Raw genomic sequence first — 25,499 nt, forward strand, 5'->3', positions numbered from 1 at the left:
CGCGAGGCCGCGAGGCCCGCCCCGCCCCCTGCCCGCGCGCCGCCGGCGATGGGCGCCTCGGGTCCCGCGTGCGCCGCGCGCGAGCCGCCCGCGCTGGAGCCGCGCGCGCCGTCCCTGCTGCGGCACGTGCGGCTGGAGAACCTGGCGGCGGGAATGAGCGGCGGCGTCCTGTCCACCCTGGCGCTGCACCCGCTCGACCTCGTCAAGATCCGCTTCGCAGGTGAGGCCGGACCGGCCCCCTCCCCGCCGTCCCGTCCTGCAGGCGCACGCCCGTGCCCCGGCTCGCCGTGCCCGGCCCGGGACGCGCCGCGCTGCGCTGCCAAAGCCCCTGCGCAGGGCAGCCCCGCGGCTTGGGATAAACTGGCCGGGAGCCGAAAGGAACGGTCTCCGGTTCTCTTCCCCGCTATCCCAAAGCTCACTCTTCCTGTCGTTTCTAGGGGCTGTAAAATGTGCCGTGTGCCTCGAGCACGGGCAGATCGGAGAGCTGGGCAGGCCCTTCCCTCCCTTCCGTGATCACCGGGGCCAGAGGACACGGGAGCGCTGTCTGCTTTTAACAGGCGGATTTGTCCTAAGCCCACGTTCGAAGTTCACCTCTCTGACAAGGATTTTGAACACTCAGAGTGTAGCAGTAGTTTTGTAATAACCCGGGTTGTTAACAGTAGTGGTATTGTTTTGCAGAAAACTCTTAACTAGTTTGTTTTTTTTTTTCACAGGGGAACGTGACAGCTTCTCTTAATTTTTCTGTTAATGTGACAAACACGTCCCCCATTTATCATATTCTCTTATAGAGAGGTTGAAACATTTTGCTGTATCTCTGGATTGTTATCTTAGACACATGGGTGTTTTAGAATGTCAGAAACAAACAGAGAACTGTCACAGAGGGGTTTTACAAAATTTACAGCATTACGTTTCCAAAGTGACATTTTACAAAGTTGGATTTAAACAGTTCCTTACGTATCCTAGGTGGATACACAGCCACATCCTGGCCTGTGTTATGAAAAGCATAACTAGCAGAGGTGCTTTTTTCTTTCTATTTTCCACTTGTAAGACTGCATTTGAAGTACTGTGTCCAGTTTGGGGCTTACCAGTACAAGGAAGGAAGACAGTGACATACTGGTGTGATTCCAGTGGAGACCACCAGGCTGATAAAGGGGCTGGAGCACATGACATAGGAGAACAGGATCAATTTGGCCTCAAACAGGAAAGGCTGAGGAGAGATATAATTACAATCTATGACAATCTGATTGGAGGACTCAGAGAAGGTAAAACCAGATTCTTCTTGGAGCTGAATAGTTAATAGGGTAAGAAGGAACGGGCAGAAGCATGAATGTGGAAAATTACACTTATTTATTTTACTTTGAGAGTGGTCAGATAATGGAAAAGGTTACCCAGAGAAGCTGTAATCTCTTCAGCCTTGGAAACATTTAGGAGTCAACTGGTCATGTCCCTAAGTAACCAGATCTAATTAGATCTGTTTTGAGCATGGGTTTGGATTAGATGGCTTTTGGAGGTCACTTACTTTCACATGCTTTTTTGGGTTGAAAATAACAGCTCCTATGTTTTATCTTCAACCAGGGGGTAAGAGCTGATATTAGAAATGAATGTTGTGAAGATTCTTGGCAGCATCGTTGACTGACAGACTTGCATTCATGTCTCTGATTTCCCACATTGTTTAATTTGCTTATAAACCTGGTAAAAAAAATTCAGAAATGTCTTTGAGAAAGGTTTAGCAGCGCTTATTCAGGGGGGAGAAAAGAGATTTTTAATTTTTTTCTAGTTTTGCGTGATTATCAAGGTGTTGAGGCCTTGTCACAATATGCTCCAAAAGCATTTTGTGAAGTCTGTCACTATGTACAGACTGTAAACAAAATTCAAGGAAAATGAATAATTAATGTGTCATTGAACAGAAAACTGTTTACCTGACTTAATCTTGATGGGGACTCAAAAACTACATTGATTGTAAAACTTTGAGATTAATGGGTTTTTTAGTGGCTCCAAAGATGTTCTTCAGGCAACTTGTTCAAGTATTTGGCCACTCTGCTGGATAAAAAATTTTGGTCAGAATTCCTTATGTTACAGCTTGTGTCTGTTACCTCTTGTCATCTCACCATGCACCGTACCACATCTATCACCAGTAACGAGCTTCCCCCCCTGCTGTTATGGTAGGAGCAATAGTAGTTACCACTGTAAATTGTGTGGACATCCGTGTTCTACATGAAATCTGTCAAACAAAAACTTGTGTGTTTTTTTCTATTTTTGACAGTGATATTTTCTGAATATTTGGACCACCAGTTGTTAGGTTATTAGGTGGGAGAAGTGAATGCATCTGGTGTTTCCCTGCAAATGCATTCAATGAGAATAGAAGAGCACAGGAATTCTTGATGGAAGTAAACTCTGAGTATTCTGATAAAAACTGACTTGGGAATCATCAGGAAGACATGACTCATTGCCTTTTAGAACATTTTAAAGAGGAAGATTGAATTTAAGCATTATTATTTGGGACTCCTTTTAGAAATGTGTTGTCAAGGGCCCCACTTGTATCATGTGAAATATAATACAAAATTGGAGGGGTGCTAAAAAGAAGACACAAAAAACTTAAAGTCGAAGCTGCTGCTCACCATAAATGCACAGCAGTGCAGATTGATGGGAAATTTCTTCTCACAGAGATAAAGAGTTCTTTATTTTTTTTTATTTTCTTTTTCCCTCCTTTTTTTTAAAGTTCTTTAGACTTAAGAAGCTGTAAACCCCAACTCTTGCTTGCTTGTGAAATAAAACTTTTAAAATGCAGTTGATCAGTTAGGTCATATTCATTTGCAGCTTGCTTTGGAGGCTGTGGACTTCTCTGGTGGCTTTGACACAGCTGAACTTTATGTTTGCTGAAATATTTTCCAATTAATTTCTTTCTTTCATAGTAAGTGATGGATTGGAGCTGAGGCCAAAATACAATGGGATTCTCCACTGCATGACCACTGTCTGGAAGCATGAAGGACTACGAGGCTTATATCAGGGGGTAACTCCAAACATGGTGGGAGCAGGGGCTTCCTGGGGACTTTACTTTTTCTTGTAAGTAGAACTGTAAAATGTGTCATATCCTGCACAATGTAATGTTCAGATATACACTGCTTCTTCTTTGGGGGGGTGTAAAAATGTGCTAAGTGACTTACAAACTTGCAATTCTCTTAGTCCAGGTCTGTTACCCTTTTTTATGGTTTGCTATTTTCAAATTTAAGAGACTTTGTTCCTTTGTCAGGTACAGTGCATCACCTTGATGCTGTAAAAATACTTGAGGAATGGTGATATTATTCATGAAGAATTCTCTAAAAGTGCCACTGCACTGTGTTTAAAACCTCATGAAAAACAAAAACTTAAACTGATGTGTTAAGACTTAGAGAACATGATGGGACTTTCTACTAAAACGAAATGTTTAACTGTTTTTTAATCATTTTAGTGACAGTTCTTTCATTGTTTTTTGTCAGTTGATGGGATTTGCTTATAAAGCTCATTTTTTAATATTCTACTTTATTAACTCTGTAACTGTGACCTGATTTACTGCTGAACCTTATTAATTGAAGCATACGAGGAAATAGTTAGCTAGTATGGCTATGCAAACATCACTTGTCCTTTATCTAGACTCTGTTATTGTTGTACTTTAGTCCTTAAGCTTTGCTATAGATTCCTGTTGACGATTCAGCTCCTGTTGACAATTTCTTAATCCACAAGGCTACAAACTAGAACAGGAGAAGAAAGCTCAGTGTATTTATGAGCTAGAAGATAGCCTCCTTTTTATTGAGAGTAACACTGACAAGTAGCTATCTAATTGGTTCTTTTAGAAGTTAATTCTTGAGATCTGATAGCTGTTTCAAGATGCAGTCCCATTGATACTGACAGTTTAATAACACAATTTAAATATGTATTACCATAGTTCATTTTAAAGATCTAAGTACTCAGAGATCAACTAATCAACCAAACAAAAATAGTTTAGGTATCTTTTTTTCAAAGGCTGTGTGCCACCATGATCTTGAGAGAAGAGTTTTGTTCTTTTGGGGTTGTTTTTTTTTATGATGTAGATCTGTTTTCACCTTTACCAAATTATATTTTACATTTTCCAGTTACAATGCCATCAAAGCTTACAAGAAGGAAGGAAAGATGGAAAGTCTCAGTGCAACCGAACACCTAGTGTCAGCTGCAGAGGCTGGTGAGTTTAAATTCAGAGAAGGTTAATGTTCACTTCTAGCCTTTCCATATGTTGCTACCTGCCTTTCTGTGTCAGTGCAGCTTACAGGTGGCAAGTGTAAGTGTTCAAGCCCAAATGCAATCATTTATTGTCTGTAAATAAAATAGTGAGGTCTTACATTAAAAGATGGATCACTGTGGTCTCTTCAGTTTTGCACAGAATTAGGAGTTGTCAAAACATCTTTTGTCCTCATTTTCATTGTGTATAAGCATTTTCCATATTTAGTGTCATACTGGGTTCCAAAATATAACTATGTAGATCTGCTGCTATCAGCTTGTTAACTTGTTAAATGTTTAACACTTGGACCTGAAAAAGACAAGGCCTTTTGAATCACAAACTCATAGAATGGTTTGAGTTGGAAGGTACCTTGAAAATAATCTAGTTCCAACCTCCTGCCATTGACAGGGACACCTTTCGCTAGACCAGGTTGCTCAAAGCCCCATCCAGCCTGGCCTTGAACACTATCATGGATAGGGCATCCTAGCTTCTCTAAGCAACCTGTTCCAGTGCCTCACCACACTCACAGTGACTAATTTCTACCTTATATCTAATCTAAACTCTGAGTTTGAAGCCACCCACCCCTGCCTTAACATTACCTGCCCTTAACATTACCAGTCCCTCTCCAGTTTTCGTGTAGGCTCCCTTCATGTACTAGAAGGCTACACTTAGGTCACACTGAAGCCTTCTTTTCTCCAGTCTGAACAATCCCAATTCTCTCAGCCTTTCCTCATAGGAGAGGTACTCCATCCCTCTAATCATCTTGGTGGCCCTCCTCCGGACTTGCTCCAACAGGTCAGTGTCCTTTCTGTGCTGAGGACCCCAGAGCTGGATGCAGCACTCCAGGTGGGGTCTCACCAGAGCAGAGTAGAGGGGCAGAATCCCCTCCTTCAACCTGCTGCCCACACTGCTTTTAGTGCAGCCCAGGATATGTTTGGCTTTCTGAGCTGCAAGTGCACATTGTTGGCTTGTGTCCAGCCCCTCATCCACCAACACCCCCAAGTCCTTCTCGTCAGGGCTGCTCTTGATCTGTTCATGCCCCAGCCTGTATTGGTAGTGGGAGTTGCCCTGACCCAGGTGCAGCACCTTGCACTTGGTCTTGTTAAACCTCATGAGATTCCCATGGGCCCACTTCTCAAGTTTCTCCAGGTCCCTCTTAATTGCATCCCATCCTTCAGATGTGTCATCTGCACCACTCAGCTTGGTCTCATTGGCAAATTTGCTGAGGGTTCACTTTATGCCTTTGTCTATGTCATTAATTAAAATATTAAATAACACTGGTCCCAATTAAGTTAGTAGAATAAGTGAATTGGTCATTGGTCTTTTAAAATCTTTTTCTGTGGTCCAAGTCTTCTTGGAAACTGAAGATCTGAAATAAAATTACTTCTATCAGCAAGACTTTTAATATGTTTTTTCTGACATATGTTCTTGCACATGCTTCTGTGTTGTATTTAATCTAGTCAATTGAGAAGGCTCTATTAGGATGTTGAAGCATTCATTTAATGTTGAAATGTAAGGCATATTGTTTAATGTGAAAAATAGTAATGGGTTCTTTTACAACCAATAATGCTATAACAGGTTGCTTGTATTAACCTGTCAGTATGATTAAGCAAATTTCTCATGACTGAGATGTCCATTAAATTTTGAGCAATGTATACCTGAAGAGTAATTTTGATAATCAGGATTACATTAAGGAATTGCTTACATTTCCTATCTACTATGGTTATGCTACTAACTGTGGAAAGGTGAGGCAAAAAAGGGGGTGTACTAGGAATATGTACCGTGTGCTCTGCAGAAGTACCCCCAGCAGGAGTAGGTTGGACTTTATTATGAGCTTTGAAGACAGAGAGGGGGAACAATGGAGAGTATAAACTTTGTTTTAAGTAATATGAGTGCTCTTGTAGGATAAGTAGTTTTGTCATCGTAGAAGCCTGTGTTACATTGGACTGAACAAACTGGGACAAGCTTTGGAGTTGGCATAACAATCAGTCTGACTTACATCTGTTCTCAGGAGCCATGACTCTCTGTATTACAAACCCAATATGGGTAACGAAGACACGACTGGTGCTGCAATACAACGCTGGCGTTGATCCATCAAAGCGGCAATACAGAGGAATGGTTGATGCTCTTATAAAGATATACAAGACAGAGGGCATTCGTGGCTTGTATAAGGTAACAAAATTTAAGAAGAATTCCAAAACTGACTGGCACCACTCAGTAGCATGGTGAGACAAAAAAAAAAAAGGGGGGGGAGAAGTAATTTTTTGTCATAGCTCACTTACTTTTATTCTGTGAGTTATCCCTGCTGGAAAACTGCAGCAAAAAAGCTTAATCAGAAGAAAAGCTATTACACTGTTGAGATAGAGGACAGAGGAAATCCTGAATAATACAGTGTAAGCTTTATGACTAAGCCATCTTCTATTGGGTGATAGAGAGTAAACTGCTTTGAATTTTTTTGTGAGTTTTCCTATAATTAGAATGTGGATAAGTAGGGCAGCAATAGTGTAATCTATCTTGCTGCTAGTACTTTCTTCTATTTCATCCCTTATCTCTGTCTTTCTGACATCTTGTGGATGATAACATATGACTAAAGTACTTGATAATTTTTTCTTCCACAATGGAAGAAAATGGTTTCACAACTGCTTATTTGCCCTCTAGTTATTGACGTCTGTAATCTGTCATCTCGAGATGCATAAAATTTGCAGACTTCTAAATATGATCTGCATATGTCTGGGGTTTTTGTTCCCTTTAATGTAGGGAAACAGATGGCAACTGGATTTGGACTTTTTGCCTCCTCCTTCCTTCAGGTCATGACATCAAGATTCATTCATCAGTGCCTGGAAGTTGTGAAGAAACCTATTTTAGTTCAGTCTGGCTCTTCTCCTGCAAGTAATGCTATAGAATCATAGAATCATAGAATGGCTTGGGTTGGAAGGGACCTTAAAGATGGTCTAGTTTCAACCCCCCTGTGATGGGCAGGGACACCTTTCACTAGATCAGGTTTCTCAGGGCCCCATCCAGCCTGGCCTTTAACACTCCTAGGGATGCGGAACAAGACTGCTATCTCTTGGGAATTGTCCTGATTAAACAACACTAGGTTCTTTTATTTTCAGTGAAAAAAATATAATCTTTCCTATGCTGAAAGACAAGTATGCTTCATGGCAACAAATGCCAAATTCTGACACCAGGAACAAGGCACCCTACTTATTCCTAAATTGAAATTGTCAGGATTTCTGATTTGCCTGCCTGGATGTCTGCTCTGTTCCATGTAGATAAGTTCTAATTTCTTGAATCTCTTAGGGTTTAAGATGTCCTTCCACCCTTCTTTTCAGATTATTCGTGCTTGTAACATGTGTTGCCTTTGGCATTAGACACTTCTTTGTAGTGTTAATCTGCAAATGAGGAACTAAACCAGCTATTTCCTTTGAAAGAGCAAATTACTTGCTTAAATCTGCGAAGAAGGTGACCTAGATAGGTCCTGAGTGACCTACATAAGTATGCACACTGAGCAACTTTCATTTGATGTCAGGACTCTCTGAACCTTGTCTATACTGGGGGAAAAGGCACTTCTTCAGGTGGCTCTTTGGCTTGTGCATACTTTAGCCTTCCTCCATTTTCAGTGTTTGAGGTCGTTTTTATTTTTCTCTTTCTTGCTCTATCTGAAATTGGACAGCTGAAGTTTTTGTATAACACACACGTCTTCTTTCTTCTCATAATCCTAATTTCAGCAAATTATAGCAAATAAGGGGATCTTAGATAGTACCAACAAAAGTTGGAAATAAAATCTGGAAGGAGTTTCTTTCTGATGGAGATTGATCTTCTAAAGAATGGCATTTCTGTATGAGCAATTCTATATCTTGCTCTCTATTGTACAGGTGCTGTTATGAGTCTGAGCAAATCCTTTCCGTTGTTTGAGGCACAAGGCTAGTAATGTCAGGATACATCAATCTTTTTAGCAGGGATCAAAGCTGTCTTTAATAGTTCTTCTGGGTATTGGTCATTCATTGAACTATAGTCATCTGAATCTGCATTCCTCAGTAAGTTGTTTTTCTTGCACTTGGCCTGGTTTTGAAAAGGCAGAAGTCTTTCCTTCACTGATTATCCCAGTAGTCATCCAGTCTGTGATCTTCCACACCCTTTATCCATTAGGCTTTGTCCTATGGTCTCCATCCCCCAGGTGACTGGGGACAGAGCTGGTGTGCTGAATTTTTAATTCACCAGGCTGAATTAAAAATCAGTTTGGGGTTATGTAATTTGAACACACCTGTGGATTTGTTGGACATCTGAGCTCTAAAAATTACTTTGGCATGAAGTTGAATGTCATGCAACCATCTTCATGTTATGAGTGCTGTGTTGTTCTTTTCAAGCATAAGGCAGGAGAGACCAAACATTGTAAAATAATTGTAAGATGGAAGGAATTGGCACTTCTAGGAAAACATAAAGTATCTCTGAGCTCTTGGGAAACTGCTAGATGTATAGTCTAGAGCTACTGACTGCTAAAGCATCAATCAAGAATGCAACTAACATTCTTCCTGGCCTCTATACTTCTGTATGTGTATTTTAAGTGTCATTTTCTTTTAGCGATGATACAGAAGCAGCAACTGGAAATAGAGCAGTGCTTAATAGACAACAGTAAAATATAAAGAAAGTGCAGAAAATTTAAGGATATTAAAGTAAAATCCAGAATCAGCAAGACTGAGAATGGTAATGCAGTATGTATTAACAGAACAAAAAAATCTTATCAGTAATGTGTGCTTGTTACCAAGTGCAATATATTTGGACACTTCTGTGTTGTCATTTCACCTTTGGTAGGCAAGATTCTATACTCTGAGATTAAGTACTTTTTCCAGTCCTTTAACGTCTAAGGCACTTAATTCTCTTTATTTTGCTATGCTTTGCTTAAACTATTTTTCTTCTTCTTGCAAATATGAAGCTTGTAAGCTAAGTGACTTTTTACATCTTTGTAATTGTACTCAGCAAAATTCATTGAGATTTGGCCATCTTTCTTCAAATTTAGTCCCAGGTTCTACAAAGAGACATAAGCTACTTTCATATAAAAGATGGTATCATTTTTCACCATGAAGGAATCAAGATCCAAGATAATGGCATACTTCAGTGTCTTTCTGCACAAGTTGCTAGAGCAGGGCACTCTGATACTGCAGGTCTTTTGCACACTGAGAACCCAAATGCAGACAACATTAAGCAGATTACAAAAGGAATTTACTGCATTCTGAATCACAGAATATGCCAGGTTGGAAGGGACCCACAAGCATCATGAAGTCCAACTCCTGGCCCTGCACAGAACCATCTCCAAGGGTCACACTATGTGCCTGAGAGTATTGTCCAGACACTCCTTGAACTCTTTCAGGCTTAGTGCTGTGACACCTTCCCTGGAGAGCCTGTTCCAGTGCCCAACCACCCTCTGGGGGAAGAACCTTTTTTTAATATCCAACCTAAACCTCCTCTGACACAACTTCAGGCCATTCCTCAGGTCCTGTCACTGTCACCACAAAGCAGAGATCAGTGCCTGCCCCTGCTCTTCCCCTCCCAAGGAGTTGTAACTGCAATGAGGTCTCCCCTCAGTCTCCTCTTCCGCAGGCTGAACAGACCAAGTGACCTCAGCCCCTCCTCGTATGGCTTTACAGCAGAGGCTGCTTTGGCTTAAGTGCTCTCAAACACTTCAGGCAGTGAGTGAGTACCACATCACCAAATGAACCTTGTTCCCTACTTTACTAAGTAACATAGGCCTTCTGCTTTATATATTTGCCTATGTTTCTTTTCACTGGGATGGATGACCTTTGAAATAATAACCAGTGGGACAGTTTCCTCTTGTCCTGGATCTTCAGCACTTACAACTCTTTAAGCCAACTTTAAAATACTTTTTTTATTCCCACTGTCTGCTGTTCAGGATTATATGCTTTACCGTTTTAATTTCTAATTATATATTTAATTCTGTCTGTTGTTGTAATCCCCCGAAAGAGAATTCAAACAGGATTTCTTTGAAAAACCATTGATCTTGTCAAGCCCGCATGGCAAAAATCTTTTAAGGATATAGTTTTGAATATTAAAGTAAAAAATACAAAGGAGTACATGAAGTGAGATTATTTTAAAACTGATCTTCACATAGATGAAAAGTAAATACCCAATTCTATCACATTTTGTGGCAAGAAAGAATTTTGTATTAAATTATTCTGAGAGTAAGAAAATAGAATAGGAATATGTTTCGAAAACTTCCTCAGCCAAGATATTTCTGTACCATGAAGAAATAGTTTTGCTTTCAAACATTCTTCCATAAGAATACATTGTTATGTATGATCAATAGAAGCCCGGGTCAGCTCTTATTACTGAGACACATTGGCTGACAGTTATCTCTCTCCCTTCTTGCATTTTTTAATATTGGCCCAACATTAAAAGTTCCTCAGTCTTTGGAAGCTTTCCTCGTCAGCACAAGACTTAGAGCGTGCCGGGACTCATTTATCATCAATAGATGCTTTAGGACTCCTGGGAGCAAGTTATCCAAATCTGCTGGCTTAAATTTTGGAGTTTAGCACTCTTAAACATTGTTTAACATTCTTCCTTTGTTGGTGGGGAAAGTATTATCTCATTCTCCTATGATATAAATACATCATTCTAATTTTTTCCAAGTGGAGAGGAATTACTTCCACTGTCTTCTAACAGTTTTATTGTCTCATCACAGATAAATATTTACAAAGATTTTCCCTGCTGTCACTATCCATAAATTTCATACTGTTCCTTGTTCTCCTGACCTAGATAATTTTTTCTTTGATGCTTTTTATAATTTTGTTTTCTCTCTTCTCCTTCTGTTTTTATAATACTGGTTTATTTTCATTTCTGATCAGGTTTTGTGAAAACCACAGTTGTCCATTTCCCTCTGTTGCGGCCCTTTGGCTTCAAGCTTCACAAAATCGTATGGTTATGCTCACAGTTGACAAAATACAGAAACAGAGTTTAATTCCACTTGTTACCATGTTTGGGGAAGTGGTTTTTCAGGGACTTTCACAAGCCCTTAATGCGTTTCATCAGTTCACGGTCACTGATGATGAGTTCATGACCATTATTTTCTGCTCTGAGAAGAAATTTATCCTCAGTTGTCAAAGAAATTCTAAAAAATCACCTCCTGAGTGGCTGTAATACCAAAAACTTAAAAAATCTATAGCGTGCAGAGAGCTGATCTCTGAAGTGATGGAAGCTCTGTGCAATTTTTATGCCTGCTGTAGTTTTAGTTGTTTTGGATTTTTTCTGCAGTTTAGTAGTTTATCATTTTGTCTTGTTAACACTATTTCAGTGGACTCCTACCAGGTTCCCTTCTCTTTTTCTTCTTCAGGCTTTTAATAGTATATTGTCTTAATTCAACATTCTGGACTTCCCATTTAGTCTAACACAATGTTTTGAGTCTGGACACATTTTTTTTAATTTCTTTTTCTTGCCTGAATGAATCATAGAAAATCAGATAAAACTGTTCAATATCAGTATATTTTTTTTTGAAACTTTGGTTCTTTGAGTCCTTTTACCCACATTTGCATCACTAACTCCATTATAATTGTCTCTTCGTAACAGTTTTCAGGAAGTTTTTGGCTCCCTTAAGTCATTTCTGGCAAAGATGATTAATCCCCTGTTTATTTGTATTTTTTCAGTGTAAGTGACCAACATTTAAAAAAGAGAATTAGTGCTTTTCAGAACCCGTGCAACTGGCAGCTTATTTTAATGGAGGTAGTCCTGTTCCTGAGGGAACCCCTGTCTTTTCTTTCTTGTGGAGACACTTCAGAAAATACCTGTTTTCCCCCTTCATGTATTTTTCCGTATTACACTCTTACTATCCAATACTGCCTCTTTTTTTCCCAGACTGTTTTGTCACATCTTTGGGCACTTCTGCTGGGCTTCCTTGAAATGTGTTCATAGCAGGGTGAGGAATGCACTCAAACTGATCTGACTCTTAGATTTAATTCTTTAATGTAAATCACCCATAAGTCCTTGTATAAGTTAGCTTTTCATCTGTGCCCTTCAGCTTTCCTGTGTGTGTGTTTATGTGTCTGTGTGTGTAAGAAAGACAGTGCTGGAGTGGCTCACCCTCTTTCTTCTCCCACAGGGACGTGGGTGAGTGGTGGACATGGCAGTGTTAGGATTGTGCTTGGACTTGATAATCTTAAAGGTTTTTTCCAAACTAAATGATTCTATGATTCTATATAGACCCACACATTTTTAATGTAGAAATGTATATATATCATAGATAGATATTTATATAGAGACACATACATGCAAACACATACGTATCTATTTCCAGGGCTTGATCACAGTAATTATTTTGTACCTCTACTCCCGGTGGCCCTTCTCACTGAAATGTCAGCATCTCTCATTGCCTTACCAGTCTCAGCTGGGAATTAAACCCATTAGTGCCAGTTTCTGGAAAAGGGGCAGGCACTGAGCAGCACATTTGCAAGACTGCAGCTTGATTTGTGTTCTGGCAATCCTTATCCGTGTTACCTGCTTGTGCTCTGTGAGGTGGAGGCCCTGGACCACTTGTTTTGTCTTGGTGACTCAGTAGGTGTCTTTAGCCTGTATGTCATTTGGAGAAAAGTAACATTTTTATGTGTTTGTGTGATGCCTGCCATTAGGAATACCAACCCAAAGTCGGCTCTGATCATACTGCACAGCAACAGTTATGCAGGCACAGTCTGTAAATTAAGGGAGGACACGTGATGCGTGTTAAGCTGTGCTCTGTCAAGTTGTACAGTTTTTGTGCCTTACCCTTTAACCTTGTTTTATTCCTTTTTTAGGGATTTGTGCCTGGTCTATTTGGAACTTCACATGGAGCACTTCAGTTCATGGCATATGAGGATTTGAAAGAGAGATACAACAAGTATAGAAACAGAGTATCAGATACAAAATTGGTATGATGCTTGAGAATAAAAATGTATTGCGGCATGTGAATAAATAGAAATTTATTCCATTTGTCTAGGTTATAGAGCAGCCAAATGTGCAAATTATTGATACACAACTGGAATGTAGAATATATAGAATGAAATAATACTTTTTACTTTTCAGTAACAAGCAACTGGTTAGCACTACTTTTGGAAATCAACTTCTTATTTTGGCAATGTTTTGAGAATTTTAGAGGGAGGAATGTTTTTTGTCTTATTTTGTGGAACCACAGATGGTGGTATTAAACCCTCGAAACTGGTCAGGTGCAAGTTGGGCAAAGGTAGTTACTTTTGCAAGAAGTGTTTCCTTTGATAGGAATGAGAGGGCACAACACATTTTACAATCAATTACTTGTAGCACTGCATATAGTAAACATTGCCATTTTTTTAATATGTGTATTATAAGGGGAAAAATCTAGAGTATTGTTTAGTTCAACTTTTAAAAATCAAACAAGATTTGGGGAAATGGGCTAGTTTAAACCATACTTGAGGCAAACCCAGTAATTTTTGTTGCTTCTAGAACACTGTGGAATACATAATGATGGCAGCTGTATCCAAAATATTTGCTGTGTCAGCAACATACCCCTATCAAGTTGTGCGAGCTCGTCTTCAAGATCAGCATAACACGTATTCTGGTGTGTTTGATGTGATCCGCAGGACATGGAGGTAGGCATGCAGAATTAAAAGCTTATATCCTGGAAAGTGAGTCTTACAGAATCAGAACTTTCTTTACTGGCTTCTGTGGTGACTTGTGAAACTGGGGCAGTTCAGAGCACACAAACTGTTATCTGTACAAAGTTATCTTGTGCATTATGTCACTAATAGCTATAAGCTGAGGACAAAGGAGGAGATAGGAGGGGGTGTATGCCAGCCTGCACATTTCTGTTTACCCTGTCTCCCTTCTCTCCTCCCAAGCAAATTTCACTTACAGGTTAAAAAATAACATTGACTTGGCTGATTTGGGGCTCTTAAACAATGAAGTGTCACTTGAACTGCTTTAGCTTGTCACGTAGGACAGGAGCGTTGTGCGTATGGGAGTTGTGGCTAATCCAAATTCCTGGCAAGGTGAAGTGAGCTAGCCAGAGCTGTTTATACTGATGTCCCTGGGTTACCCTGGGGGCTGACTGCATTTGTAGTTTGCCCCAGCTTCCTGTAAGACCTTTAGAGAACTGTGACCTCACACCTATTCATATCTTCTCACAAACCTTCCATCAGCTCCACAGTGCCTGTGAGAGTTTTCACACAGACTTCTGTAGTTACTAAGGTTGGCCACCTTGCGGTGTGCAACCAATATCCATCTTGCTTTGGACAATGCTTCTGGGTTGCAGCATATTGCAGGACAGATGTGAATGAAGTCCTGGGGTGTGAAGAGGTGCCAGCTGAACGAGTGACTGAGGCTGTGTTGTTCAGGAGCACCACTGACTCAGAGGCAGTACGACCATTTCGACTGAAGGCAGCTCAGAGCAAAAACAGCTCTGATGTCTCAGCACTGTGCCCTGCAGTGCTGCAGTCTGTAGGAAGGCTTATTAGTTCTGATGAAGTGTAATACAGCCATTCTGGGGCCACTACTGTACTCATGATGAAACAAATGCAACCTACAGCCCTAGGAAGGGTAGTGTAAACCACACCCAAGCACTTTCCAGGATCTGTCTTAAATGTGCTCATCATTCCATGTGTCCTAGGCCTCTGTGAAGCCTGAAAATATTATTAAATGTCTTCGAAACTTCCTAACAGCCCTAACATGAACACTGATTCAAATTGGGACAAGTTAGATTCTCATTTATTTGCCAGGAGAATCAAAATTCTGGAGGAGGTGCTTAAATTTTCAAAAAAAAATGCTGTCTTTCCTTAGTTGTGTTGACTCTGAGCTCACTTGTTCTTACATGACCTAAAACCACCAAGCCTTTCAGCCCTGCTGGTTTCAGTGAGATTAAATAGGTAAGTGGGTTTTGGAACAGGCTGCAGAAATTTTAACTTATTTTAACCAGTTCTTGTGGCATGAAGAAAGATAGTAAATTGCCCTCTACTTAGATAATACAAAAGAACCCCCACAAAACACCACCCAAGTCCTAGGCTAGACAGCTGATCTCCAGAATATGTTCAGAAAAAAAAAAGATGGGTTAATATTTTATAAACTTACAACACTGTCTGAAATTGTTATTTCTAACCTGAAGTACCTCTCTCAGTGGGAGTTCAAGAAGAAAAATGCCAGGCTTTGTTTTATGTCTGGTTTCTCTTAAAAGACATTAATTAAAACCAAATGTTTTTCTTTGTCTTTAAAGGAAAGAAGGAATTCATGGATTTTACAAAGGAATTATCCCCAATGTGATCAGAGTGACTCCTGCCTGCTGTATTACCTTTGTAGTTTATGAAAATGTGTCTGGCTTTTTACTTGGTTTTAGAAAAGAAAATAATTAAAAGTACAAACTTGTGTTCATAAGGAATCTATCCATTATTTTTTATATTTATGATCTGGGAAAAACTTAGTTCAGCAGTCTTTTTTGACACTGAATTGATCTAGTATTTTGAGGAAAGAATATAGAGACAGTAAAACCCTGCCAGCATCTCTCCTGTTGAACGTTCCTGTGTTGCTGCTTTCCTCTCTATCAGCTGTGTCTGCTTGAAACAGATGTCTGCAACTGTGAAAAAATAGCACTGTGACTGGGTGAAGGCAGCTGTGCAGCAACTCAGTTCATCCTGGCCTGCCTGGAATAACCGACTAAGCTGTTTCAACAAGTCTCGAGATAACAGTTGGTCAGATTCTACTCCTGCATAAGTGGAAAACTTCATGTAAAAGCAACTCTGGTGCCTGAGTCTCATGAAAGAACGAGCAATGTCTTCTGAATCCACCTCTGTGTTACTTGTCAGATTTTAGGATATGGAATGCTCCAGATTCTGTTGCTCATCCAACACAAAAATTCTGCCTCAGTGGGGTGCAGTTTGGAAACCAATATTGTTTTTTAAGACAGCTGTCCATTCTTGGGTTTGAATAATTGCCAATCTGATGCAACCCAGTTCTTGTCTCATACCAGGACAGACTTGCGTTGCGGGTTTTGACTTGGTTTTAGCACCAGACCAAAATGTATGTTGTGTGTATTGCTCACCACTTACTTAATTCATTTTCTCTCTCTTCCCTTCTCTCTGCATCTCTGTCTCTCTATACCAGAGTCTGTCTCCATTACTGATACATCTGACCAAATATTACTAAGCAAATATATATTTGAAAGTGGGCTTACATTTTAAAAATGAGGATTTTTTTCTAGTAATCCATAGTGATGCAGCGTTCAAACCACTGTAAATAACAAATATGACCATGCTTATTTCCAGTAATATTATCTGGAAAAGAAGTCTGTAACTAGTCTAAAAAAATCTGGTGCACGGGACTTTCTTTTAAAAAAGCAGAATGATCCTTTAATGCCTTCTGATTAGCTTAAGGAAAGGACTGTTAAGAATGTATTGATTGGTAATTTAGTCATAAGTTAAATTACAGTACCTCTCATTAAATTTGTATAGTAATGATGGTTGGTTGCTTGCCAGTAATTGCTGTCAAGGATATGTACTTTTTGGAAGTCTAGGTTTGCTGGTTTGGGGTTTTTGTAGTTCTTTAAGAAAATACATTACTGACCATAATATCTGCCTTCTGCTGTTAGTAAGAAGATATTAAGAAATATCTAGAAAGTATCACTTAACTATGAAATAAATTAGCAAAGATTATTGAACAGGTAGGGGGAAATTAATCCGTTACATAACGAGCAGAATAATCCTTCATAGTCACTTAAAGAAGTTTCCTGTTTACCAGACTAATTTAAAGCAGAAAGAAGGGTTTTTAATAAAAATTTAACAGATTAGGGAATTGGTTTCATTTTTAAGTTAAAATCTGGAAAACTACAGAAACTACTGAGTATTTTAAATCTAAATTCAGCAACCCACTTGCTTGTTTCTGTTGATACTATTGCCACATACCACATTTTTTGTGTAACTAACTTTATTAATAATTTCCACTTTTTCTTCCACATTCCCATCCTCTCTACTGATACAGTTGATAATCTCATCTGGGGTCATTATGGCTGGATTTGGTTTTTATTACTGAAGGTTCCATGTGTATTTAGCTAAACATAAATTTACTGGAAGTTTACCATGCAAATTACTATGTAAATCCATAACAGCTACTAACTTCTGCCTTTGGAGGGTGTTTACTTGGGTTTGTGTGTTTTCTGGTACACAGAATGAATTTAATGGAATGCTGAATTAACTCTGCCAGCCAGGGTCCAAAAATATTGTGAAGACATGAAAAAAAATCGTAAAGACAAGAATAAAACCTATGCACGTACTACCCTGGATCAGTGTGCTCTAGGCCCAAAACAGCTTACTCATACCTGCAAACACAGGCTGCAAGCATGTGCACAATCAGTTACTGTATGTTAACTGACTTTCTGTAAATTCACTCCATAGCTCAGCTCATAGTACCTTGTTTGTGTTCAGGTACCTTAAAACCCATCGTCCAATCCAATGAAAACAGTACAGCCCTTCAGAGGCAGAATACCAGCTCTGTAACTTGCTGGCTTGCAGCAAATCCCACACATAAACTTGCAGTTGGGAAAGCCCAGTGCTCCCCTTGCTGCAGGTGTGCTCCTCTGGCATCCCCCACAAAAGATCCAGGCAAGAGCTACCAATCTGAGAGATGCCTGGAGAATCTCTTACAGCTTTTTCAGAAAAGAAGCTTGAATTTAATCCTAAATAGCTGAAATAAAATAATTATTTCAGATTTAATGTTTTTTTCCTTTTAATTTTTGGGAAGACTGTAGATTTCTGCATGTTGTACATGCTTTTCTTGGGGTTTTTTATTTCATTAATGTAAAATTGATTTTGTAATACAAACATGACTATTGTTTCTCTTTAGAACATGTACAATTTTTAAAAAATTTGAGTATATCACTTGCAGAATTTGGAAGAAAATACTTAAAACACTGCAGCTAATGCTCTACCAGCATGATAGGTGTTGTCACTCACTTGTAAACAGCTGTGACATTGTTTCACTTTACCACTACCCTTTCTGAAGGCCAAGGCATTTCAACTAGCCTTTTTTCTGTATCTTCCATACTATTTAATATATCTAGCTTTTAATTAATACCGAAGTGATTCTATGTATCTGAAAGGCTAAATCCAGGAAAATTATTTTATTGGAGCAATGAAATCAAGTTTTATAACTGTAAAATTATTTAATGTCTTCATCCCAATAATGGAGACCAGTCACAGATGTTTATACTGAAATCTGGTCTATCAAGAAGCAAAAGAGGAAAGGAGAGCTTAGATGGTCTATTTTTACTTCGTTATTCAGAACAAGGTATTTAACGCTTACCACATCATCTAGGTCACAGTTACGTCACCAGGAGTTTGTTGAGACAAGACTGTAACAGCAGATCATGTTACTCTACAGTCAGGTTTGGAGAAATAGTTGTTATGTGTGTTTTCTGAAGGCTAAAGCTAAGACTTGAATTTACTTTCTTAGAACTTTAAAGTCTTCTAAAAAAATTGTGTACCATAACACCATGTAAAATACCTCAAGCAGATTAATGTTCAATAAAATAGCCTGGATTATTTTTTTTTTTTGTAAAAGGTCTTATTTATTTGATACAAAAAGTTACGGTTAATTCTTAGAACAGTGGTGGTATTACATCAAACAAGGAATTTAAAAAGTTCATGAACTTGGTTTTGATATTTATATTCTAAAATGATTATTATAAAAAGCCTCTGCAATGGACAAAACAAGGCTAGACAAAGGCTACAGATGCAAGGCTTGGGTGCCTTTCAGTCCAGTACTTGCATCCAAGTCTATTGAAGTAAATTCTGAAGAAAATAATACGAAATAAAAAAAAAAACTAGAAAGAGATATTATAAAAAAGGGAGGGGAAGTTATTTTGGCAGTTCTTCAATGATGATTCGGGAGACTGAATTCCATCCAGTAGAAGCATCTCCCCGTGGATAATCAGAGCAAGTCCCAACCCAGATGGCAATGTCCACCAAGCCGGCATTGATCCCTTCGCACAGACCTTCCACTGGTTAAAGACAAAATCCAGGTTACCTCAGCAGGCACAATCCCTCTGTATTTCACAAGTGAAGGTGGACACAAGTACTTAAGAACAGCAGTTCATTGCAAGCTTGTGCTATTTAGTTAAACCTGAACAGTATTTTTACAAATAGAAACTTATATAGAGATGTGGCAACATCAGTTACAGTCATGCACTCTGGCCATGCTGCTGCTTGACACCTGTACCTGCAGTACCTGAAGCAGATCACAGTCCACAGGATGGCTAAATGGGAGGTATACCTGCTGCTTTAAACGTCCAAATTTACAAAATGGGAGCTGGGATATGGTTTCATACCCTTCCAGCCATCTTTTTAACAGTGATGGGAGGGGAGATGGGGGTGCAGCTGTACCTGGCTTCCACAGCTAAGCCCTGTAAAGGTGATTGCCACTCTGCAAGCTTTGCCACTCCTAATTTACTGCTTCTGTATAAAGTTCCATTCCTGTTGCCCTTTTTTTTGCCCCCCTAGCACCACTAGGTGGTGGGTTCATGAAGACAGGTAGGTCCTATCCCTTGATGAAAAAATCCTATGATAGCTCTAGGCATTAGACTTCCTGCAGTCATGCAGTACAGGGAGGAAAGTGGAGAAAGAGCACAGACTTGTTCATTCGCTTTTCCTAGTGTTACATCCTTTTATGTTGAATGACTTCACTAATTTGCCTTTTGCTTAGCAATTGAATAATATCCACAGATATTTTGCTTCTGTGCCCCACCTGAAATTAAGAGTGGAAATTCCAGGAGGAATAAGCCTCATTTTATGCACAGATAATGTGCAAATATCAGTATTGTAAGCCAGGATGATACTGTCTACTTGGCAGTAAGGCTGTTTCTCCATAGGCTAATACAGCACAGAATGTCTCTGTATTCATGTTGTGGCAGTGATCAGTAGAACTGTCTGGATAGAAATCTCTTCCATTTCTAAATCTCAGCATAGAGAAAAATACCACAACAAGAAAGTACTACTTAATAAATAATTATAATACTGTTACTATCAATAGTCAGTTCTGAGGCAGCAGAGTAAGAGTACCGAGTGTTAGCTGGCTGCTCTTCTGCCTCTTCTTTCGGTTCTCTAACTTTCTAAGGCAGGCAGCACTCTGGTACCTGCTGCTGCCTTCTCCTTCATCTCTGCCCACGTGGTCTCTGCATACATACCTGAAGAAGTTCGGTGTATATTAATAGTAGAATTCAGCTCTGGGCTTCCTTGATCTAAGTATATTATGGCTTCAATAGGAAGTGGCCCGGCACACTCTGCACCATTAAATGTAAAGTACCAGCGCTGACAACAGGCGTTTTTGCACTTTAGCCGCAGTGACCCACTGAAGAGCACACGGAGAGCGCTGTTCGAGCGCATCTTGGTAAATGTACATTCCTAAAAGGAGACAAAAGTGCTTCAGTTGCAACCTCTGGGTTTGAATGTATTTATTTTCCATATGCTTATATTTAGGAAATATATTTAGGAATCTATTTATTTCTAAATGTTTTTTCTATTCTCTTTAGTCCCCTCTGGGGGAAAAAATAAATAAGAAAAAAAATTGGAGCCAGGCAAATGCCGTACAATGCAAAGATGAAAATCAGAAACAGCACCTCCTAGATGGTAATGAAGAAGCGGATTATGGAAATTCTTAACTTTATTTAGATAACACCTGCTGTTAAGTTGGTAGCCTAGTTACCTTCTGGGGTTTATGTCAAGGGTATGAGCTGTCTGAAAGCTCCAGTCAAGTCACAGAATCACAGAATCATTAGGGTTGGATGAGACTTCAGAAGATGACCTAGTCCAACCCCCAAGTCCTTGCATGAGAGGAGAGTACAATTTCTATCTCTGCTAACATAAATCCTGGCCTTAACAATTATCACAAGATTTCTGAGAGGCTTAAACCCTGATAAAGACTCCACAACTGAAAAAGAAACATTTTCAGGTTTTTAAATGGTTGTTATCCTGTTTTTGAAGTGCTGGATATCATGAGGGGGAAAAAAAAAGCTAGGGATAGTTCTGAAAGTAAAAGGCAGTGAGAAGAGTCTGCTAAAAAAGTTGATTCTCCCTCTAGCCACAGCAATAGCAGTTAAATTACTCCAACCTCTCTGGGCTTTGCTTCATAGCTGGGATTGAGATGGGATTTTTTCTAGGCTTGAACCACTGTGTTAGAAAGTTTTACACCCAGGGCTGCAGTGGAGGACAGACTGTTTGGGTCAGTCTGGCTAACATTCTGCTCCTGAACAATGCTGATCCTTTGCAATAGCATCCTGTAACTGAGTTTCAGTGAACAACTATTTTGAAGCAGGAGTTATAAAGACAGGTACAATTAACAGATTAAAGATGTACAGCTTTTCTTAGGATGGAAATAGTAAAAACCTTGCCCTGTTCTGGGCAAGCTGGAGGCACTTTTTCGGTAGTGTGACTAAATATCTGGTCTTCTAAATGTACTCCTACACCAGCCACATCATTCTTTTGAAATCCTATTGCAGAAATGAATTGGGCACATATTGAAACACAGCTGAGAGGAAGCTGAAGTAGCTAAACCTTTGAGAAATTCATCCTTACATGCAGAAAAAGGTTCCAACGGGTAATCCATATGGTTGGTGCTGCCCAGCTCACAGAGGCAGACCTAGAGGCTGCTGTGGTTGATGCAGTGCAGCATCCCGGGCAAAGTGAACTTACCGCGATCTTCCCCAGGTCGATGCCGTAGTTAAGTGCACTCCACGAACACTGTTTGAAGTTGGGTGTCCAGGACTCCTCGATGCTCTCACGCATGCACTCGCCCTTCTCCCCTTTCAGCCCATCCCGTCCTGGGATTCCAGGTGTCCCAGGGATCCCGTTGGCTCCTGGGTTTCCATCCCGTCCAGGAACGCCACTGGGGCCTTGCAAGCACATGCCATTATACTGAAACACAGAACAGACCTTGCTGCTTCCATCCCTTGACTCCCTTGGCAAACCAAATAAGATGCAAATGAACAACAAAACACAAAACCCCTGCCGTGCCACAAGTTAATGGGCCACTTCTGCATCACCAAGAAAATGATTCCATAGAAGAGGAAAATAGAAAAATGAGTTTTCAAAGATAAGCACCACCAGCAGAATTTGCTGTATATTAAGATGCCATTTTGTTATGAAAAGATACATAAGTCCTAGAATTAAAACTTTACCTAGTCCAAGAATTAAAACGTGTTGGAACACATCAGAAGAGTCAAAACATTTCAATACTGAAAAAAAAGTCATATGTTAATTCTTCCTCCTAACCCACCATTGCTTGTATAATTGTCTCTGCTAATAAGATTTCATTATTATTTTTCCTTTTCTTTTAAATAGAGAAAATTTTTCATTCCACAGAGTGCAGAGGTTGACGTTGGTTTTCTTTCCTCTGTCGCTGCTCCTCTGGGACAGAATCATGTCACGGTAGTCAAGCCCCACAAGTCATGCACACACATCAGTGGTGATGCAGATGCGGGAAGCTGCACCCTGGAATAATCCTGAAGTCAGGATTCCCCCATAACAGTGGGAAGGCACACATGGGAGGATGCACAATGCACACTAACATCCTTCCTAACATCACAGTATTATGAAAGGTCAAGTGTTGCTCTCCCAAACTGCACATTAACACGTTGCCTTCCTACTTTATGAAATTTGGGATTGCCCTTCTTAGAGAGTAGGTTTGGGCTCCTTCCCCCAGCAGCCTGAGTGCTGGGATGCGGGAGGAGCACTGGTGTCAGCAGGCACGGAAATGCTGACCAGGAACCTGCAGGGTCTGGTGGTGGCTTCTACTTCAAATGCTCTTTCCCATCTGGTGACTGACTGCTTGATCTAGCCTTCATCCCAAATCTTCACAGATAACCATACTCTGCTCTTCCACTTTCTCACACTTTTTCATCTTCATCTTCTTTAAACCACCTAATCCTCCTCACCTGTTTCAAAAAGAAAGAGTGCTGCAACTATTGCCCCTCCTGCCAGCCGTGCCCCTGTCTGCACTGCAGGAGCTGTAAACTACAGCCCCTGCCCTCTCTCCTTTGTCATACTGGTGAACTTTCTTAGTCTGACGTTGTGCCTTTTCACAGGCCTGGGTGCAAAAACCAGCATAGCTATCACAGGCTTGGCTGGAGCTGCAAAAATAAATCAGTGACTACATGGAGAGGTCTGGTAAGAAGTAAGACGAGAGCTGGACTAACAGTTGCTGGCTTTCCCTTACTACCTTCACCAAGGAACACTGGCTGGCTAAAAGCAGTGGAAACAGTGGAATATTTTAATCAAGAAGGCCACTTTTTAGAAAAGTTAGCTGAAGAGGAGACTGGTTGGTAAAGCACACAGTGACCCAGGGGCCATTAGAATGATGGAACGGCATTTCTATTTCATGCAGCACTGGTTATCTGCTTTTGCTGCTGCTTTCCCATTGGACTCTATTTGTAACAGTGACTGGCTCCTTCTTTTGCATGTGGTTACTCACCACAGAAGTCCTGGATGTGGAAATGGGCAAGAGCTGGGGAGTGGCCAAGGCTCAGGCCCGTTATCCCTCCCATCTCCAGGGACACCACAAGGGGCTGGGCTGCCCTGACAGAGGGCCTGCCACCGCGGTGGCCCAGAGCTGCACAGCAGCCTTCCACGGAGAGCAGCTCAGCCATTGCACACCCCAAAAAATTGATGTGAGCACAAGAATTACCCAGGCTTTGGGCTCCATTCCAACTAAAGTCATCTGTCTTGCCAAATAAAGTCTTTTTCATGCTTTCTTAAGCTGGAAATGCATAAAACATATTTTAAAATGTCTGCTGAAGGCAGGATCCCTTCTTGAGCATACCTTCACTCTGTCCTGGCATGGCTTTAGCTGAAGCAGTCTGTACAACCGGGCGGTGCCTGAGTCAGCTGCCATTGATTTACCTGCGTTTCGCTGCTCATTTTGTTACACCCAAAAGCATGGAGCAATGCCAGAGAAAAGAGAGACCCTCAAATATTGCTCCAACAGAAAATGTAAGCTCCTCCATGTGTACAGACTCCTTATTCTCAATACAATTCAACTTCCACAATGAAAGTGAAAAGGCAATGAAGTGGTGTGAAAGGGAAGGAGCTTTGCTATCAGTGGTGTTTCCAGCACATCACTTTAGGGGATCTCTCTGAAGACCATGAAAAAAATGGCCATGCCACTGATTTTCTATAGGAGGTGAACAGCAGTCCAGCAGTTCACAGAAATACCTTCACATCTGCTTTCTACATACCAAGGACTGGAAAATTTCCCTCCTTTCAACTATCGCTGAGATAGGATAGTCCCAATGCATTCAGGTTTCTAGTTGCAGTGGAATTTCAAACAGTCGTATGCAGTCTCCACAGCCAAACCGAGTAATGCATTCATGCAACTCCAAGGAAAAGTGGGTTCGGGAAGCATGCAGATACAGTTTTCAGGGTGTCTGCTGAATAGCAGACCTTTTTTTCGTCTTGTTTTGTACTTCTCTCATTATTATTTATGCACTAGCCCTTTAGGAACTAAACAGCATTTACTGCTTCTGTTGGAAGGGCTGTAGGATTTCGACGTTGCCCCTGCAGTGGCTGAGGGCAGGGTCCAGCCCACGGCTCTGCCTCGGGTCCCGCCGCGATGCCCCCCGGCACCGGGCACGGCGGGGAGCGGGGGATCCGCCGGCTTCAGCCGCAGCCCCCGACTCTGGCCCGATGGGGAGAACACCAACACACGCACCCGGCCGCCGAAAACCTGCGGTTTCTGTCAAAGCCCGTCTAATCCCTTCTCGGCATTTTCCTGATTCAGCACAACCAGGGCGTAATTAACAGAACTCAAGAGAGAAGTCCAGCGGCGCGGGACCAGCCCGGAGCGGCGGCGAGATTTTTCGAAACCCTCTGATTTTTCGCTTCTTTTCCCACATCTTTGCAGCAAACAAAAGCGTCCGCGCGGATCCTCCGGCCGCCGCCCCCCATCCGCACGGCGCCCCCAACACCTCCGTCAGCCGAGATCCCGGCCCCGCTCCCGGCCCCGCTCCCGGCCCCCGGCGCCGCCGCTCTCACCACGTCCACCACCTCCCGCTGGCGAAGCGCCTTCTGCTTCCCCTTGGGGCTGTCGGAGCCGGCGGGCGGCGGGGCCGCCAGCAGCAGCAGCAGCAGCAGCAGCGCCGGCAGCAGCAGCAGCGGCGGGGCGGCGGCGAACGGGGCGCGGGGCATCGTGCGGGGGGCGCGGGGTGGGAGGGGAGGCGGGGATGCGCCGGGGCCGGGGGGAGGCTGCGGGGCAGGAACCCGTGTCCGCCGCTCCGGGCGGCAGC

General features: G+C 41.3%; 2 protein-coding genes across 2 annotated transcripts; one reads left to right on the forward strand and one right to left on the reverse strand.

Moving 5' to 3' along the window:
* The first annotated feature begins 28 nt into the window (after positions 1 to 28).
* On the forward strand, positions 29 to 18,773 carry SLC25A32 (solute carrier family 25 member 32). Its single transcript, XM_064647198.1, has 7 exons — positions 29 to 220; positions 2,913 to 3,063; positions 4,110 to 4,195; positions 6,243 to 6,403; positions 13,027 to 13,140; positions 13,691 to 13,836; positions 15,453 to 18,773. The coding sequence occupies exons 1-7, from the start codon at positions 49 to 51 to the stop codon at positions 15,586 to 15,588; spliced, it is 966 nt and encodes a 321-aa protein (XP_064503268.1). The 5' UTR covers positions 29 to 48; the 3' UTR covers positions 15,589 to 18,773.
* CTHRC1 (collagen triple helix repeat containing 1) lies at positions 18,747 to 25,493 on the reverse strand. Its single transcript, XM_064647211.1, has 4 exons — positions 25,249 to 25,493; positions 21,913 to 22,134; positions 20,409 to 20,625; positions 18,747 to 19,226 (listed from the first exon to the last, which is right to left on the reverse strand). The coding sequence occupies exons 1-4, from the start codon at positions 25,399 to 25,401 to the stop codon at positions 19,084 to 19,086; spliced, it is 735 nt and encodes a 244-aa protein (XP_064503281.1). The 5' UTR covers positions 25,402 to 25,493; the 3' UTR covers positions 18,747 to 19,083.
* Between the last annotated feature and the right edge of the window lie 6 nt (positions 25,494 to 25,499).

Source organism: Pseudopipra pipra, chromosome 1 (genome assembly GCF_036250125.1).
Source record: "Pseudopipra pipra isolate bDixPip1 chromosome 1, bDixPip1.hap1, whole genome shotgun sequence".
NCBI lineage: Eukaryota > Metazoa > Chordata > Aves > Passeriformes > Pipridae > Pseudopipra > Pseudopipra pipra.

What these genes read in the sequence shown, in the direction of transcription:
- SLC25A32 (XM_064647198.1), top strand. Translation starts at nt 49, where the DNA reads ATGGGCGCCTCGGGTCCCGCGTGCGCCGCGCGCGAGCCGCCCGCGCTG. An exon ending in AGTGTCAGCTGCAGAGGCTG is followed by an intron (nt 4,196 to 6,242) that starts GTGAGTTTAAAT and finishes ATCTGTTCTCAG; the next exon opens with GAGCCATGACTCTCTGTATT. An exon ending in GTGATCCGCAGGACATGGAG is followed by an intron (nt 13,837 to 15,452) that starts GTAGGCATGCAG and finishes TTGTCTTTAAAG; the next exon opens with GAAAGAAGGAATTCATGGAT.
- CTHRC1 (XM_064647211.1), bottom strand. Translation starts at nt 25,401, where the DNA reads ATGCCCCGCGCCCCGTTCGCCGCCGCCCCGCCGCTGCTGCTGCTGCCG. An exon ending in TCGACCTGGGGAAGATCGCG is followed by an intron (nt 20,626 to 21,912) that starts GTAAGTTCACTT and finishes GTCTCCTTTTAG; the next exon opens with GAATGTACATTTACCAAGAT. An exon ending in TATACACCGAACTTCTTCAG is followed by an intron (nt 19,227 to 20,408) that starts GTATGTATGCAG and finishes GTCTTTAACCAG; the next exon opens with TGGAAGGTCTGTGCGAAGGG.